The 20,073-nt window shown below is 42.2% G+C and overlaps 1 protein-coding gene across 1 annotated transcript; it reads left to right on the forward strand.

Annotated features, from left to right (window-relative positions):
• Nucleotides 1–319: 319 nt before the first annotated feature.
• On the forward strand, nucleotides 320–19,811 carry LOC115200379 (ATP-binding cassette sub-family B member 9-like). The gene is made up of 11 exons (XM_029763402.1): nucleotides 320–1,432; nucleotides 5,204–5,318; nucleotides 5,524–5,654; nucleotides 6,657–6,862; nucleotides 7,055–7,252; nucleotides 7,511–7,639; nucleotides 7,987–8,175; nucleotides 17,075–17,248; nucleotides 17,501–17,660; nucleotides 17,884–18,020; nucleotides 18,577–19,811. Exons 1-11 carry the CDS (start codon nucleotides 733–735, stop codon nucleotides 18,895–18,897), a joined length of 2,460 nt encoding a protein of 819 aa, XP_029619262.1. The 5' UTR covers nucleotides 320–732; the 3' UTR covers nucleotides 18,898–19,811.
• The last annotated feature ends 262 nt before the right edge of the window (nucleotides 19,812–20,073 follow it).

Raw genomic sequence — 20,073 nt, forward strand, 5'->3', positions numbered from 1 at the left:
TATATAACTCAGATTTCTATGTGAATTTGGTCGGGTCACCCAAGAAGTTAGATATTGCAGTTTTAAGACTGTAATGATACATATTACTTCCACTTAATGCATATTTTAATGTTAATATTAAAATAAATATTGACTTGTCAGTTCTGTTTTTCAAAAACGCTCTCTCCTCATTCACGCGCACGTGCGCACACACACACACTCTCATTCACGCGCACATGCGCACAAACACACACACACACACTCTCTCTATTTTGAATAAACCTAATATAAATAACAATGTACAGGTCTGGTTGTCCATTTGCTCCGCCAAACCCGTCCTTGTATTATCTTGAGGGAGGAGCCTCTCACACCACAACTATTACCGGCTTCCGTATACACTAAACAAGAACGAGAGACGGGTCTGTCGCCTAAAATGTAATACATTGCTGTAGCAAGGAAAGCTGTTAAGTAATCGAATATCAGAGAAAAGACGAGCAACGGTATAGAAATGTGATAAAGTAACGCAAGACCTTGAAACCTGATGTCACGGGCGCATTAGTGATCACGGTCGGTATACAATATGAGTTGAATTAAAAACTACTCTGAAAAAAAACTTTATAATTGTTATACCCTATTAATTTCTTGTAATAGCAGCTCTATTAAAACCAAAATAAAAAGCTATGGTTTGAGTTTCCCTGAAACTTGTTTCTCCCAAGACTTTTTGACATTACACCACTGATAGACTGAAACAGAATGGGGGTCATAGTAGTGGTGAGCTGCATCTTGGTATTCATCCTGGTGGATGTTATTGTCACCACTGTCATCTACTTACATGGATCCCAGACTGCAATATTCACAGAGGATGGGCAGAACTTTGACATTCTCCACTCTGTCCTGGACCTCTGGGGTACTGTGCTGGTCAGAGTCTGCCTTCTGCTGGGGGCCTCCATAGGCGTGTTATGGAACAGAGTGGACGGTCCACACAGGGTCTCTGCCCTGGGGACCCTGACCCTCCTCATCTGCCTGACCATCAGTTCCTATGCCTCAGCCAAGCTGCTGATCCTGTCGGAGCAGGGCAATCTGGCTCACCAACCCTGGTTCCTTAGCCTGTTCTCCTGGACCTGTGTGTCAGCGCTGGGGACCGTGCTCCTCTGGAGGCTCCTGGGAAGGACTCCCAACACTGTTACTGAAGGAGAGGGAGGTGGTGGTGGAGGAGGACATGGGGGCTCTGAAGAGACTGAGAGGCTGGTGGAGACAGCTGGAGAGAATGGCACTGAAGAGGTGGAGGAGCAAGGACAGGAGCATGGTGGGAAGAAGAGGAGGAGGGCTAGCAGGAAAGGGACACAGGACCAGACGGACTCAAGGGCCACAATGGGGCGGCTGCTGTCCTACTGCAGTAAAGATGCTGGGCTGCTCTCTGTTGCCGTCCTCTTCCTCCTCATCTCTGCTGTGTGTGAGTAACTCTAACCCCTTATTTAAGGTCACTGCTTTTGACATCACCTCGACATTAGGGATGCAGCCATTAGCTGCATCCCTAATGTCGAGGTGATGTCAAAAGCAGTGGCGTGTATTCATGGATGCCAAAGGAACCCAGGCTTTCCCCCCAAAAATGACAAAGAAAATAACAAAAAAACATACAAAATAATTTCTTATTTGTATAACTGACAGAAAAAAAATTGAATTGTTGCATCTCCATTGTGTCGTTTTCCTCCGGTGACTAACTAGCTAGCTAAAATTGTCCCTTTCCTAAATTAGCCATGGATGGAGATAGGGATTTGGACTTGACAATAACGGCCATCGATTATAATGCCAATTCTGATCCAACCATAAATTCATACATTGATGTGCCCCTGGTCTGAGAGGATAGGAGTTAGACGTATTATGCTAATGTTAACAAGCTGGCCTGGCATATCGTTGCCCATGAAAGGAAGTTTTGGTAGGAAGCATGTACAGTGCCTTCGGAAAGTATTCACACCCCTTGAGTTTTTCCACATTTTGTTACATTACAGCCTTATTCTATAATGTATTTTATTTTTTAAATCCTCAGCAATCTACACACAATACCCCATAATGTCAAAGCAAAAACATTTTGGGGGAAATTTTAGCAAATGTAAAATAAAAAACAGAAATACCATATTTACATAAGTATTCAGACCCTTAGCTATGAGACTCGAAATTGAGCTCAGGTGCATCCTGTTTCCATTGATCATCCTTGAGATGTTTCTACAACTTGATTGGAGTCCACCTGTGGTAAATTAAATTGATTGGACATGATTTGGAAAGGCACACACCTGTCTATTTATGGTCCCACAGTTGTCAGAGCAAAAATCCAAGCCATGAGGTTGAAGGAATTGTCCATAGAGCTCTGAGACAGAATTGTGTTGAGGAATAGATCTGGGGAAGGGTATGAAAAAAGGTCCCCAAGAACACAGTGGCCTCCATCATTCTTAAATGGAAGAAGATTGGAACCACCAACACTCTTCCTAGAGCTGGCCGCCAGGCCAAACTGAGCAATCGGGGGAGAAAGACCTTGGTCAGGGAGGTGACCAAGAACCCAATGGTCACTCTGACACAGCTCTAGAGTTCCTCTGTGGAGATGGGAGAAACTTCCAGAGGAACACCCATCTCTGCAGCACTCCACCAATCAGGCCTTTAAGGTAGATTGGCCAGACGGAAGCCCCTCCTCAGTAAAAGGCACATAACAGCCCACTTGGAGTTTGCCAAAAGGCACCTTAAGACTCTCAGACCATGAGAAACAAGATTCTCTTTGACCTGAATACCAAGCGTCACGTCTGGAGGAAACCTAGCACCATCCCTACGGTGAAGCATGGTGGTGGCAGCATCAAGCTGTGGGGATGTTTTTCAGTGGCAGGGGCTGGGAGACTAGTGAAGATCGAGACAAAGATGAATGGAGCAAAGTACAGAGAGATCCTTGATGAAAACCTGCTCCAGAGCGCTCAGGACCTCAGACTGGGGGCGAAGGTTCACCTTCCAACAGGACAACGACCTTAAGCACACAGCCAAGACAACGCAGGAGTGGCTTCGGGACAAGTCTCTGAATGTCCTTGAGTGGCCCAGAAAGAGCCTGGACTTGAACCCGATTGAACATCTCTGGAGAGACCTGAAAATAGCTGTGCAGCAACACTCTCCATCAAACCGGACAGAGCTTGAGAGGATCTTCAGACAAGAATGGGAGAAACTCCCCAAATACAGGTGTGCCAAGCTTGTAGCGTCATACCCAAGAAAACTCGAGGCTGTAATCGCTGCCAAAGGTGCTTCAACAAAGTACTGAGTAAAGGGTCTGAATACTTATGTAAATGTAATGTTTCAGGTTTTTATTTGTGAAAATGTATAAAAACCTATAATCGCTTTGTCATTATAGGGTATTGTGTGTAGATTGACGAGGGGGGAAAAAACAGTTTAATCCATTTTAGAATAAGGCTGTAACATAACAAAATGTGGAAAAAGTCAAGCGGTCAGAATGCTTTCCAAAGGCACTGTATTTTATTCAGGTAGCCTAGGACAACAACAACTAAATGTGTGGAGTGTATGACAGAGTCATAGATTGTTTAGGCAACATGAATGAAGAGGATGGCATTTCGCTACAAGTAGGGTGAGTCAACATATTTTTTTCGATTTGCACGCACACACACCACAAACACACACACTCAGAAATCAGTACCATGGACAGCTACATCATATTTAGCTTATGTTGATTGGACTAAATCGTTTTTGGTGTCTTTCAGTTGTCACTGTATTAGGTGATGTTGAAATGGTGCTGGAATAGTGGAGGCAGCTCCTGATTTCTTTGAGACTTGCGGTATCTCTCCATGGTTCTAAATCAATAGTTGTTTAGTGGTCTGAAAATAACTTGCTTAAGTATGCTGTAGGTCATGTAAATGTTTGTTACATGCGATAGGTTTTGTGGAATTCACAGAACAGATGTTGCTCTCCGGTTTTGTTGTGAAACAAAGGTGTGTTGGAATTCATTTATCCACTGTCTTCTTATTGTCTCATCTTTAGGCCTCTATATCACGGTGTCAAGGCATGTGAACTAAAAGGTTATAGAGCAAACAACGCATTTATCACAACACATGTTGTAATATGATATTTTTCAATGGATTGGCTTCCCCAGTGATTTTACCCAAGCACCGCTACTGGTCAAAAGTTGCATGTTTGAGTTGTATCGGGGATGATTTTTTCAATTTTAGCTAACCCTAACCCTTTTCCTATCTTTAACCTAATTCTCCTAACCTGCCACGCTAATTCAGCTAACCTGCTGTGTAAGTTCTCCTAACCTGCTATGAAAAGTCACTTCTGACAGTTGCAATCATCCCATCTAGTCAAAACCCTTATTTAAACACAATCCTCAGATGACTAGGGCTTGACCCAATGTCTCACGTTACGCTCGTCCCTCAACCTAGACGGCCTTCGCGCTATCTGATGTGAGACAATGGGGCCTGACCAGGAACAACTCATGGCTCCTATAGCTTATTACTAGGGCCACAGAGTTCTTCTTGGTCAGTAACATGTCAAAAGGGGACCATCGCGCTCTCCCAGAAGCTTGGCCTCTGTGGAAAACCCGCAAATTCATACAATCCAAAGATGTAATGGGTCCACACTCAAAAAGATGTCACATAAAGCTTACTTCGTTTTTTAAATGTTTCTTATTTTCACTGCAGTGAAAAAAACAAATGAAGTAAGCTTTATGTGACATCTTTTTGAGTGCGGACCCATCACACCTCTTGTTGGTCAGTAACATGGTCAGGAAAAACTGGGCCCTATAGATGACAAATCAAATTGCTTAATGATCACCATTGTGAGGCATACACTTTACACAGTGCTGTGTGAGATAGTATTCTATCTATAATAGGTCAAGGGTTAACATATGTAATAAAGCAGCAATACTATCTTTGAAGTTCTGTTTTGATCCCATGCGTTTGTGTTTTACGACGGTGTTACTCATACCAGCATTGTATTGCATTTACGGTTGCAATATGTTTCTCTACTACTTATTAGCCAAACTTACTGTCTAATTACAGTAGATGACTCATGCAACATGAGTTAATAACCTAAGCATGTTGTATAACTATTGCGCTATTCTTACTCATTTACCTTCATTAGAGACATCAGTATGTTGCATTACCATATTTCTATTTTACACTGTTGTGCTTATTGTTAGCATTTCATAACAGTTAATGATACAATGTTATCCCATTCATAGGTGAGGCCTTCATCCCCTACTACATTGGGCAGGCTATAGATGGCGTTGTTATTCACAAAAGTATGGAGTACTTTACCAAGCCCCTGATCACCCTTACGGTGTTGGCCTTAGCCAGGTAAGACACTATGAATGGTTGAAGGTGTGTGTGTGTGTGTGTGTGTGTGTGTTGTGTTAACTTTTTAGACTATGTTATGTGCTATATCTTCTCTGATGCACTGTATCTGTGCTTGATTCTACATTTGAATAGATTATGACGTCCATTCTTGTGTGCTTGTTGCGTATATCCTCGGCAGTGTTTAATTTCTTGCATCTCTTCTCAGCTCTATTGCTTTTGGAGTACGAGGTGGTCTCTTTAGTCTAACATTTGCCAGACTGAATCTTCGCCTGCGGAACCTTCTCTTCAGATCTCTGATGCGTCAGGAGATAGGCTTCTTTGATGCTAACCACACAGGTGACATCTCAGTTGCGTACCAAATTGCATCCTATTCCTTTATAGTGTGGGCCCTGGTCAAAAGTAGTAGACTAAATAGGGAATAGGGTATCATTTAGGAGGTATTGTAGACCTCAACACTTATTTCCATTCATTCCCTTTTCCTTTGTTCCTCTGATCAGAAGATACATAAAACACTTGCCAACGCTTCACGTTAAGCCTGCAAGTATAATCTTTTCTTAGATCCCCATCAGCTGACACCATGACAAGAGCTAGTCTACCTGTTATAGCAATTTGTAATGCTTTCTAACTTGTTGTTCATGCTTTCTAACTTGTTGTTCATGCTTTCTAACTTGTTGTTCATGCTTTCTAACTTGTTGTTCATGCTTTCTAACTTGTTGTTCATGCTTTCTAACTTGTTGTTCATGCTTTAACTTGTTATTAATGGTTTATAACTAGTTATTAATGCTTTATAGCTTGTTATAAGGACGTATAATACGTCTAAAGTGATAATGTCTTATAACAAGGCTTATTATACTATGTTACGTCTCTCTATGCCTGCAGGCTTTAAGTAAAGCGGTAAAGTTGTGGAGGAAAAAACCCACTCTGATGGGAATCTGATCTCAAAATACAGTGAAGCTTTATTTGAGCATGCATGGGAAAAACGAATTCAACTCGCTCTTTGTTCTCACAGACATTTTATACAGACCCAGGATGGGTGTGGTGTTTCACATGCCATTCGCATGAGTCCGGTAATTCTGCTTATCAGTACATAGCAGCCCCACAGGCAGAAGACAAATCATACCAAGGACACTGATTAAGAGCTGTCTTACAGAAACTAAGAGGAATCAGATGGCCTGCCCCTTCTTCATATAAGATATAAGATAACAAATAAATATAAGATAACAAATAAAATGTTCCTCTTCCTTGCTTCTGTTCCTATCCTGTCATAAAATAATGAGAATATGGAAGTTTGGAAAGAGTTTAGAAAAAATACAACAGAAAAACCTGTTTGTCCTCCAGGTGACATCACCTCTCGTCTGTCCTCTGACACTACACAAGTGAGTGACTTGATCTCTCAAAACGTCAACATGTTCCTAAAGAGTTTGGTGAAGGGCATAGGGTTCTTCATCTTCATGTTCGGGATTTCCTGGAAGCTGGCTCTGGTCACCATCATGGGATTCCCCTTCATCGCAGTCATCTCCAAAGTCTATGGGGAGTACTACAAGGTACACACACGCACAAGCAAGCACACACTCAAATGCACAAACACACACACACACACACACACACACACACTTCACTTGTCTTTCCGAACCAATGTCCCCAGCCCATTTATTAAGTTGAAATGCTTGTGTGTATTAACAGGTTCATTCACACAGTATTTAGTTCGTACATTTTCTTATTAACCATCCTCTCAGAGACTGACCAAAGAGGTCCAGACTGCCCTAGCTCAGGCTAACCAGGTGGCCGAGGAGACCATTTCAGCCATGAAGACGGTTCGCAGCTTTGCCAATGAGGAACAGGAGGCTGATTCCTACTACGGCAGGCTGCAGGTCATGTTTCAGCTGAACAAGAAGCAAGCGTTGGCCTATGCCCTCTACATGTGGTCCAGTTGTGTAGGTATTACCCAGATGTGAGACCGTCACTGTAAATAAGAATCAAGCATTTTGTTCTTAACTGTGAAAGTGAAATAAATAAAGATAGACGGGGACTGAACGTTGCTCTGACATACAACAGATGGAGATTTACGGAGCTGCCGCATGTTTTATATCTGTTTTGTGTTTTTTTTCTTTATTGTATGCAGTGTATCGGTGCTATACCCTTGTCATTGGGTACATTCACAAGAGTTTCAAATGTGTTTGTCATTGCTTCAGATCTCAGAGCTTGTTCTTGAAGTGGCTATCCTCTTCTACGGCGGTCACCTGGTCGTTACTGAGCAGATGAGTGGAGGGGGCCTGGTATCGTTCATCTTATATGAGCTGGAGCTAGGAGAGTGCCTGGAGGCAAGTCTGACTCATTCAAATCAAAGTTTATTTGTCACATGACAGAATATAACAGGTGTAAACCATACAGTGAAATGCTTACTTACAAGCTCCTTCTCAACCATGCAGAGCTCAAAATCAGAGGTCCGAAATAGAAAATAGGATCTTAAAAAAGCAAGGAAACAACACTAGGTCTGATAAAAATAAAAGCACATATACTGTACACATGACAATCACAACCTATCCCTTTAGAAACCTTACATTACCATAGGCAATATGATGAAGACTTTCACTATGAAAATCCAGAGTAACTGAAAAAGACCATAATTGTGTTATCATTATCCCCTGTCTTGATTGAATTGTGTTAGAGCATAGCATCGGTCTACACGGGTCTCATGCAGGGAGTGGGAGCAGCTGAGAAGGTATTTGAGTACATGGACAGGGAGTCCAAACACCCACATGATGGGAAAGAGGTCCCTGATACCTGCAAAGGACTGGTCGAGTTTAAAGATGTCACGTTTTCCTACCCAACACGGCCCGAAACACAAATTCTAAAGGTATGTGTCAGCTGACCATTAAAATTGGGCACAAAGCTAGACTGCTGAGTGGAGCTATAGACAGAAAAACTTGTCAGGCAATTCTGTATCATTTCATGCCAGTAGAAAGTTTATACACCATTACCATAGAGTGAAGTTAACCGCTACATGTCTCTTGTCTATTGTCATAAAATAAAGCTATTAATCAATGTCAGTACATTTCGTCATGTCTAAACTTATATTTGTGATATACTGTATGTATGCCTATGCCATGATGGCTGGGTGTGAATGAAGGGATGGTTTGTGTCAGAGCCATCTATTTAGAGCACAGGTGTCAAACTCATTCCAGGAAGGGCAGAGTGTCTGCGGGTTTTTGCCCCTCCCTTGTACTTGATTGATGAATTAAGGTCACTAATTAGTAAGGAACTCCCCTCACTTGGTTGTCTAGGTCTTAATTGAAAGGAAAAAACAAAAACCAGCAGACACTAGGCCCTCCATGGAATGAGTTTGACACCCCTGATTTAGTAATTTGGCAATATGATTTGGCAATATGACTGTAATGAGTACTGTAATGAACATAAACTATGTAGATGTCACGGTTGTCGTAGGTAGGAGCGGACCAAAGTGCAGCGTGTGTGTCGTTCCACATTTTATTTTCACTGTGAAACTATGCAATACATACAAATAAACAGAATAACAAAAAACAACAAACCGTGACGCAGAGGTGAAACATACACTAACTCAAAAACAATCTCCCACAAACCCAGGTGGGAAAAACACCTACTTAAGTATGATCTCCAATTAGAGACAACGATGACCAGCTGCCTCTAATTGGAGATCATCCCAAACAAAACCCAACATAGAAATACAAAACTAGAACATAACAACATATAAAAACTAAACTAGAAACCCCCCTTCACGCCCTGACCTACTCTACCATAGAAAATAACAGCTTTCTATGGTCAGGACGTGACAGAACCCCCCCCCCCAAATGTGCGGACTCCGAACGCACCAAAACAAAAAAAATAACAAAAAAAAGGGAGGGTGACAATTGTCTATGGCGGCTCTGGTGCAGTACGCAGAACCTTCTCATCCTGCGGATCCTCCAGCAGAGGAGGCGGCTCCGGTTCGGGGTGTAACCCCCGCTCTGCCTGCTGATCCCTCCGCTTTTGTGTCACCGGACTCTGGATCGTCGCGGAAGGACCCGGACCATGGATCATCACCGGAGGTTCCGGACTGCGAATCGCCGCTGGAGGTTCCGGACTGCGGACCGCCGCTGGAGGTCCCCGGACTGCGGGCCGCCGCTGGAGGTTCCCGGACTGCGGGCCGCCGCTGGAGGTTCCCGGACTGCGGGCCGCCGCTGGAGGTTCCCGGACTGCGGGCCGCCGCTGGAGGTTCCCGGACTGCGGGCCGCCGCAGGAGGTTCCCGGACTGCGGGCCGCCGCAGGAGGTTCCCGGACTGCGGGCCGCCGCAGGAGGTTCCCGGCTGCGGGCCGCTGCAGGAAGCTCCGGACTGCAAAACGTCGCCGGAAGCTCCGGACTGGGAACTGTCGCCGGAAGCTCCGGACTGGGAATGTGCACTGGAGGCCTGATACTTGGGGCTGGCACAGGTGGCGCCAGACTGGTGACACGCACCTCAGGACAAGTGCGAGGAGTAGGCACAGGGCGTACCAGGCTGGATAGACTCACTGGAGGCCGGGTACGTGGGGCAGGCACAGGATATACTGGGCCGTGGAGGCGCACTGGAGGTCTCGATCATAGAGCTGGCACAACCCGTCCTGGCTGGATGCTTACTTTCCCCCCGGCAAACGCTGGGCGCTGGCACAGGACGCACTGGGCTGTGAATACGCACTGGCGACACAGTGCGCAGAGCCGGCGCAGGATATCCTGGACCAAGAAGGCGAACTGGAGACCAGGAGCGCTGAGCAGGCACCACCCTTCCTGGCTGAATGCTCAACCTAGCTCGACAAATGCGGGGCGCGGGCACAGATCGCACTGGGTTGTGAATGCGCACTGGCGACACAGTGCGCATCACCGCATAACACGGTGCTTGCTTCGTCACTCGCTCCCCATGGTAAGCACGGGGAGTTGGCTCAGGTCTCCACCCTGACTCTGCCAATCTCCCCGTGTACCCCCCACAAAACATTTCTTGGGTCTGCCTCTCGGGCTTCCATTGTTGCCGTGCTAGTGCCTCATATATTCGGCGTTCATCTCTCGCAGGCTCTATCTGCTCCCTTGACCGGCGATATTCCCCGGCCTGCCTCCAGGGTCCTCTCCCATCCAGGATTTCCTCCCATGTCCATTTGTCCTGCTGACCACGCTGCTTGGTCCTTTGGTGGTGGGAGATTCTGTCACGGTTGTCGTAGGAAGGAGCGGACCAAAGTGCAGCGTGTGTGTCGTTCCACATTTTATTTTCACTGTGAAACTATGCAATACATACAAATAAACTGAATAACAAAAAACAACAAACCGTGACGCAGAGGTGAAACATACACTAACACAAAAACAAAAACAATCTCCCACAAACCCAGGTGGGAAAAACATCTACTTAAGTATGATCTCCAATTACAGACAACGATGACCAGCTGCCTCTAATTGGAGATCATCCCAAACAAAACCCAACATAGAAATACAAAACTAGAACATAACAACATAGAAAAACTCAACTAGAAAACCCCCCTGTCATGCCCTGACCTACTCTACCATAGAAAATAACAGCTTTCTATGGTCAGGACGTGACAGTAGAACTGATAGCTCTGTCCGGTACCACAGGCTTCCATCGAAATATAAATCAAATCCAAATGCATTGGTCACGTACACAGTTTTGTAGATGTTATCACAGTGCAGCGAAATGCTTATGTTTCTAACTCCAACAATGCAGCAATATCTAGCAGTACAATAACAATACACAGATTATCAAAAAATTAAGACATGTCAGAACGAGAAATGTCACAACGAGCAATGTCAGAGTCCGGAATATAAATAAATAGATATGTATGTGAATGGTGTGCATAAAGAGCACATACAGTGCCTTCAGAAAGTATTCATACCCCTTGACTTATTCCACTTTTTGTTGCGTTACAGCCTGAATTCAAAAGTTATTAAATCATTGTTTTCTCATCCATCTACACACAATACCCCATAATGACAAAGTGAAAACATGTTTTTAGAAATGTTTGCAAATGTATTAAATTAAATACAGAAATATATAATTTTCACAAGTATTCACTCCTCTGAGTCAATACATCTTAGAGTTGCCTTTGACAGCGAATACAGCTGTGAGTCTTCATGGGAAAGTCTCTAAGAGCTTTTCAAAATTCTTCAAGCTCTGTTAAAGTCGTTGTTAATCATTGCTAGACAACCATTTTCAAGTCTTGCTATAGATTTTCTAGCAGATCCAGGTGTGCAAAGCTCTTAGAGACTTACTCAGAAAGAGTCACAGCTGTAATTGCTGCCAAATGTGGTTATTGACTCAGGGGTGTGAATACTTATGTAAATTAGATTTTTCTTTATTTCATTTTCAATAACGTTGCACACATACAATGCCTATAGAAAGTCTACACCCCCTTGAACTTTATTCACATTTTGTTGTGTTACAAAGTGTGATTTAAATAGATTGAATTTTTAAAAAAGTGTCATAGATCTACACAAAATTAACCATAATGTCAAAGTGAAAAGAAAATCCTACACATTTTTACAAATGAATAACAATTAAATAACAAAAAAATGGTAATTGAGTAAGTATTCACCCCTTTAGTATTTATTAGGATCCCCAATTAGCTGCTGCCGAGGCAGCGGCTACTCTTCCTGGGGTCCAAACAGGAAACAACACAAATCAAATCCAAATAAAATGTTATTTGTCACATGCACATGTTTTGCAGATGTTATTGCGGGTGTAGCGAAATGCTTGTGTTTCTAGCTCCAAGAGTGCAGTAATATCTAACAATACACACAGTCTAAAGGAATGGAATTAAGAATATATAAATATTTGGACGAACAATGTCAGAGCGGCATAGACTAATATACAGTAAAATAGGACAGAATACAGTATATACACATGAGATGAGTAATGCAAAATATGTAAACATTATTAAAGTGACTAGTGTTCTAATTATTAAAGTGGCCAGTGATTTCAAGTCTATGTATATTGGGCAGCAGCCTCTAATGTGCCAGTGATGGCAACATCACAACCAATTAAATATATAATATACATAAATCGACATACATAGCACTACATTTACATTACAATTCAGCCGTTCAGCAGACGCTAGCGTCCACTGCGACCCACAGCTAGAGTTCCCTGGGGTTCAGTGGTGTAGTGCTATTTTCTTTAGGCGAGGGAGGCAAAAAATATATATATAATGACGTCACCGTTTCCTCTATCTACGTTTGTACGGACAGATGTATGCTTATAGCCTGTCATTATAGAATATGCATAAAATGCGTCCTCCAATTGCAACTTCTGTCTATGCCCACATATATTGTCCCAAGAACATGTTCTATTTTTAAAACCCTCAAACACCAAGTTAGGCATACATCATTTCAAATTAGGCCGTTTATCACTGTCAACACTGTCATGTTTTACCGGTGAAACTGCATCTGCATGCCAATCATTTCAATGATCTCAATACGTTTCATGGTAATAGCCAATACATTTTAATCTTTTTGAGTTACTGTTTCGTGAGCGAATTAGAGCAGATGGTGTTAACAAACTATTAAACGTTCTAATATTTTGTTAAAATCAAAGCATTTATAATGCATAGTGGCACGCTCTGTTGAGTTTTTGCGCATGATAAAACATGTTTACTATTCAGCTTCAGCTAACCATTCTAAAATCTCATTAGAAATGAGGTGTTGTTTGTGTAACAGTAACGTTATAGGCCTACTATGATATTCTATTACAGTATATTCGGTTCTGTTATGTAAAATACTAATGATCTTGCGAGACATTGATTCAGCTTTAATCTAACTTTACTAAACAAGCACCATTGTTGGAAGTGATAATCTTGTATTTGTAATAATAATCCTAATAATAAGTGATGAGTATAGGACTATTAGATATTGAAAGCACAGCGCCAGGATCGCACAATGATGTTAAAGAACTTGAACCAACTTGTGGTGCAGAATGATAACTCTGCCATTCGGCCAGTTTTACCGAAACAATCATTTCGGTAAAACCTCATAGACTTACGGTTACGTGGTATAGTTATGTGTAGGTTATAGCCTAATAAATACATATAGCTTAATTTCATCGCACTGTTTGCAGGAGAGCTTAAATTGCGCCTAGGCATGTCTTTGTATTGTGTAGTTTACACTACGCTGTATTGATTGATTGGTTATTTTATATTTGTATTTAACCTTTATTTAACTAGACAAGTCAGTTAATTAAGAACGCATTCTTATTTACAGTGACGGCCTATCCCGGCCAAACCTGGACAACGCTGGGCCAATGGTGCGCCGCCCTATGGGACTCCCAATCACGGCCGGATGTAACACCGCCTGGATTTATTTAATTTACTAGACAATTGTTAAAATACATAGATAAGGGCCAGCCGGTGACTCCTACACATACAATTTTCAAACATCATCAAGGATAACACAATAAAGCTTAAAAGCGTATTTCCATTGTGGTTCCTTTGGAAGGGGGGGATACAGCAAGGTTAGGCGGCAATAGTAGTGGCAACAGACAATGACAGACAAAATTGTTGTTTGTTTCATCAAATGAGCTAATTAGTACAGTTTAATTTCCTAATAAACAACTATGGACAGGTACATCTCCCTTGTCTCACATACCCTTAATATATAAAACAATCAATCCCTAATATATACAAGACAATCACAATATGATACACAACAGATACCAAATGACAGACCATATGCTATCCGGGGCATTTCCTTCTCAGCCACGTACTATAATTTTACGACTCACTTTTGAGACATGCTACTATTTAGCAATTTTTTCAGTGTGAACTTCAAACTACCCATTGAAGGTATACGTTTCAAATTCTTTGGAAGACAATTTTCAAGAATGGCAGCTGAGTACAAAAAAGTGTATTTCCCCATACCACTATTACATCTAAAATGAACAACATCAATTTCACTCCTAGTGGAATAATGATGGTTATCCCGAACCAAGTTAATGTAGTTACATAGGTGCCTGGGGGTATTGGTGGACAATCTAGTGTACAAGACACAATTTAATCTGAGAGACTCTCTCCTCCACTTTGAGCCATTTAAGGCATTCAAAGCGGGATTGGTTAAAATGAGTACGTGCTGGAAGTTTAAGAATAATCCTGACTAATTTGTTCTGCGATATCTGCAATTTATTTTTAATTATCATGGGGCACTATTGCACCAGGAAGAGCACGCATAGTCGAAGTGGCACAGAACAAGAGCCCCTGATTTCATTAGCTTGAACACATGGTTACAATATACCCTATTACAGAATAAAATTAACCATAGAGTTGAACTATAGATTCATATCATGTATTTGTCTAGATTTAAACATGCTATCAAGTAGTGAACATTAATAAATATAATTTCAGGAAATTCGTTTTAAAACAACGGAAAAAATGCTTTTGGTGTGGTGTATTCATGCATCTCAATAAACTATAACCTAAATAAATGCATTATTATCTCTAATTTGGCCCAATTCACATTTCCAATTTCCCACACTGATATACCAAGCTAGATCGGGCCATGAGTCTCAACCAATAGCCAATCAGCTACATATCCCAAGCATGGCTACAGCAACTTCTAGAGAAGGTCAGGGTCCTAAAGACGGGTAGATGGGTAACAATAACAAATCAGACATTGAATATACACTACACTGACAAATATATGTGGACACCCCTTCAAATTAGTTGATTCCGCTATTTCAGCCACACTTGTTGCTGACAGATATATAAAATCAAGCACACCGCCATGCAATCTCCATAGACAAACATTACCAATAGAATGGCTCAGTGTCTTTCAACTTGTAACCGTGATAGGATGCCACCTTTCCAAGTCATTTAGTCAAATTTCTGCCCAGCTAGAGCTGCCCTGGTCAACTGTAAGTGCTTTTATTGTGAAGTGGAAACGTATAAGAGCAACAACTGTTCAGCCGCAATGTGGTAGGCCACACAAGCTCACAGAATGGGACCGCCAAGTGCTGATGCCTGTAGCGCGTAAAAATTGTCTGTCCTCGGTTGCAACGCGCTCTATTAAGTTTCAAACTGCCTCTGGAAGCAACGTCAGCACAATAACTGTTCGTCAGGAGCTTCATGAAATGGGTTTCCATGGCCGAGCAGCCGCACACAAGCCTAAGATCACCATGCGCAATGCCAAACGTCGGCTGGAGGGGTATAAAGCTCACCGCCATTGGACTCTGGAGCAGTGGAAACGCGTTCTCTGGATTGATGAATCACGCTTCACCATCTGGCAGTCCGACGGGTTTGGCGGATGGTAGGACAACGATACCTGCCCCAATGCATAGTGCAAGCTGTAAGGTTTGGTGGAGGAGGAATAATGGTCTGGGGCTGTTTTCCTTCACTAGCCCCTTAGTTCCAGTGAAGGTAAATCTTAACGCTACAGCATACAATGACATTGTAGACGATTCTGTGTTTCCAACTTAGTGGCAACAGTTTGGGGAAGGCCCTAACCTGTTTCAGCATGACAATGCCCCCATGCACAAAGCGAGGTCGATACAGAAATGGTTTGTTGAGATCAGTGTGAAAGATCTTGACTGGCCTACCCCAATCCCTGACTTCAACCCCATCGAACACCTTTGGGAGGAATTAGAACGCCGACTGCGAGCCAGGCCTAATCGCCCAACATCAGTGCCTGACCCACTAATGCTTTTGTGGCTGAATGGAAGCAAGGCCCTGGAGCAATGTTCCAACATCTAGTGGAAAGCCTTCCCAGAAGAGTGGAGGCTGCTATAGCCGCAAAGGGGAACCATGATTTTGTAATGAGATGTTCGACGAGCTGGTGTCCACATACTTTTGGCCAAGCAGTGTATCTTTAAGCATGTCATGTTAATAATTATGCTGTGGATGATGTGTTAAACCACCCACACATCAATGATGCATTCGTCCTTCTGAACTGAGCTGCAGGACAGGAAGGAAACTGCTTAAGGATGGCACCATGAGGCCATTGGTAATTTTAAAACAGCTGCAGAGTTCAATGGCTGTGATGGGAGAAAACTGAGGATGGATCAACAACATTGTAGTGACTCCACAATAATGACCTAAATGACAGAGTGAATAGAAGAATACAAATATTCCAAAACATGCAACAAGGCACTAAAGTAATACTGAAAAAAACAAGGCAAAGGAATATACTTTTTGACTTAAAAGTAAAGCCTTTTGTTTGGGGCAAACACAATACATCATTGAGTAGCTGCCTCTTTATTTTCAAGCATGGTGGTGGCTGCATCATGGTATGGGTATGCTTGACATCAGCAAAGACTCAGTTTTTCAGGATGAAAAGAAACGGGTTGGAGCTAAGCACATGCAAAATCCTAAAGGAAAACCTGCTTCAGTCTGCTTTACATCAGACACTGGAATTCACAATCTGCTTGATAATCTATGGCAAGACTTGAAAATTGCTGTCTAGCCATGATACCCAACAACTTGACCGAACTTGAAGAATTCTGAAAAGAATAATGGGCAAATATTGCGCAATACAGGTCTGCAAAGCTCTTATGAGACTTACCCAAGAAGACTAACAGCTGTAATCTCTGCCAAAGTTTTTTTTTTAACATGTGTTGACTCTGAAATTTCTTCCACTTTTACATTACAGTGTTTTGTGTAGATCGTTGACAAAAAAATACAATTAAATCTATTTTAATCCCACTTTGTAACGCAACAAAATGTGAAAAAAGTTCAAGGGGTTGTAGACTTTCTACACTGTATATGACTCTGGTTTGTGTCTCCAGAGTGTGTCCTTCACATTGCGGCCTGGGGAGGTGACAGCCTTGGTGGGACCATCAGGCAGTGGGAAGAGCTCCTGTGTGGGGCTCCTAGAGAACTTCTACCCCCCACAACAAGGCCAGGTGCTGCTGGACGGCCGGCAGGTGCACACCTACCAGCATGACCTCCTCCACTCACAGGTCAGCACTCCACACTTGTCCTCTGGCATTTTAACTCCTTGTTTACAATGGCGTCTTTGAGAATCTGTGTTAAATCGCCATTACTATCTGAGAAGTTTGCCATGAAATCCCCATATTCTGTCTCGTGCTAGATATAGCTTATACTTTTTAAACACCAGATGGAAGCAGTGTTCTTTTTTTAGTTGAAGACTGGTAAAGAACTCTATGCAGGATCCCTATCCCTATGCCTCTGTATCTGTGTTGTTTTTGCAGGTAGCACTTGTGGGCCAGGAGCCTGTCCTGTTTTCCCGTTCTGTAGAGCAGAACATAACCTATGGCCTGACTGATATCCCTATGGAGGCTGTGGTGCAGGCAGCCACCAAGGCAAATGCACACGACTTCATCACCGGTCTAACCAATGGCTATGATACAGGTGATATTAATGCTATTGCCTAAGCTGTTGGAGTGAAATATAAAAACTAACATCTTAGGAGGTAACTAAAAACTACTGAATCTTATGATGTTTACAGCAACATATGAAAATTGGCCGATCAGTATGTTGAGAAACACAGCATATCCTCACAATGTTCATATGATTTTGCATTTCTATTTTAAGATCTCTAACGCAATGGAACTGTTCCTCATTCCTTTCTTAGGAGTGGGTGAGAAGGGGACCCAGTTGTCAGGGGGACAGAAGCAACGTGTGGCCATCGCAAGGGCACTCATCCGCAACCCACATGTTCTGATCCTGGACGAGGCCACCAGTGCACTGGATGCAGAGAGCGAACATGTTGTAGGTTAAGAGGCAGGCCAAATCAGTGTTCTGTGATCGTGTTCTGTAATCTGTGTTTAATTAAATCATGTTGTGAATTATAGATCAAGATACAGTATATCCTGAAAAATGAAAACCCCTCCCTGCCTTGGTGGCTTTAAAGAGGAAGAGTGTATATTCTGTAATATCCATCTCCTCAAGTTTAATGACAATAACCTACTTCTTGTTTTAGTTCAATAACCTAGTTCTCTAAATGCAGTCTAATGTTATTATAACGACTCTTAGCTGCTGGTGTCCTCTCCCTGCTCTCTGTCTTCAGGCAAATCAAGTATTGAACTATACTAGATACTATTAACCCTGGAGAATCCTCTTTAGAATAAATAAACTGTCTGCAATGTAACTATGCTGCTTTCAAAAGGTTAGTATTATTGCAGAAGAATGTTTGCCAGCATTCAACGTATTCTCTTTATCTGTTGTCTCGAATTTGATGCCACTTTATATAGTTTTCTGAATACTATATATTGTGTTATTTAGACTTAGTGTAGCTTAGGATCCTCTCCCTGTTCTCTCTCCTCAGGTCCAGCAGGCTCTGAACAACAAAATGCGTCAGCACACAGTGCTGGTGATCACCCACCGCCTCAGCACATTGGAAAAGGCAAACAACATCATAGTTATTGACCACGGCTGTGTGGTGGAGCAGGGGCCACACAACCAACTCATGGCCAAGGGGGGCCTGTACTGCAAGCTGGTGCAGAGGCAGGTCCTGGGAATCGAGACGGGGGCAGAGGTCCTCAACACCCCAGAAAAGCACTCCTGGAAGTCCGAGGGGGGTAGTCAGCGGAGTAGACTTGATTGCAACAGTCCCAGTAAGTCTGAATGTGAAGCACCACGCTACTGAGAGAGCTTGGGCTCCATTTGTAGCTAACACTGACTTACTGGCAATCATGGACTAAGGAGTGCCCCATATCCAAGGCATTACATTACAGTACCCTAGATTCATTAAAGGCTAATAATAATTTAAACAAATCTTGTGTTTTATATATATTTCCACGCTATGCAGTTGGAATAGTACTGTGAAATTGTGAAAATTATGATAATGCCCTTTTAGTGTAAGAGCTGTTTGGAAAGACCTGTTTTGGTGGGATGGAGTTTTGGCCTGATTGGTGAAATCACCAGGCGGTAAATTAGTTAAAGGTCAAACTCCACCCCTTTCTCAATTTTCTATCAAAACAGCTGCATTGGACCTTTTAAGGGATTTAACGGTGTCCAAACCCTTGAATAATGCATAATTATTGAATAATCAATAAGAGTATTGGTATTTGGTAGCCATTTGACCAGCTTTGATGGACTTGAATGAGCAACACTTTAATTAGTTTATCAATGTTATTTTTCATAGTCTATTATACAGTCTATGGTTATCGCAGTGGTCTTTGTGTTGAACATACATGTATTTTGAGGTGGAGACAGCTCAAGCCAAAGTTAACATCGTTGATTGTATGACGTACAAAACAGTAATAGTATTGTGATACTTTATTTCTTATGGCAATACTAGGTGGAAATGGTAAAGGCATCTCCGCTTACATGTCAACAACTAAGCCTCTCTCTCTGTTAATGTGTAAATGTGTACTGTATACAGGACAGAGAGGTGCCTTCGCTGGAGACTATTTTTTAATTCTTTGCAAATTAATGGGAAGTGCATTATCTTCAAACTATGACACGATCATTGCTGATTTTGAATAGATTACATTTTATGTTGATGCTGTCTGATTCTTGATTTTGCACAATTAAATGTGAATTTACTGATTGAACTAAGATATGATTGTCATTCTGAACTAGGCTACTGAAAACATATTGGTTGTTGTTGCCTGTTGGTTTTACTGTAGCAGAGATGGCTCTGACTGTAGAATACTTAGATCATAGCATTTCTAAACCTAACACTAATACTGTACTTTTTCTCTTATTATTTTTACAATTTGAAATTACAACACAATAACAAAAAAAACAGGATATCACTACACTTATATTTTCTCTGAAGAAACTTAAAATAACTATACTTTAAAAAAATATATTTGTT

Source organism: Salmo trutta, chromosome 9, assembly GCF_901001165.1.
Source record: "Salmo trutta chromosome 9, fSalTru1.1, whole genome shotgun sequence".
NCBI lineage: Eukaryota > Metazoa > Chordata > Actinopteri > Salmoniformes > Salmonidae > Salmo > Salmo trutta.

What these genes read in the sequence shown, in the direction of transcription:
- LOC115200379 (XM_029763402.1), top strand. Translation starts at nt 733, where the DNA reads ATGGGGGTCATAGTAGTGGTGAGCTGCATCTTGGTATTCATCCTGGTG. An exon ending in CCTCCTCATCTCTGCTGTGT is followed by an intron (nt 1,433 to 5,203) that starts GTGAGTAACTCT and finishes TCCCATTCATAG; the next exon opens with GTGAGGCCTTCATCCCCTAC. An exon ending in ACGGTGTTGGCCTTAGCCAG is followed by an intron (nt 5,319 to 5,523) that starts GTAAGACACTAT and finishes ATCTCTTCTCAG; the next exon opens with CTCTATTGCTTTTGGAGTAC.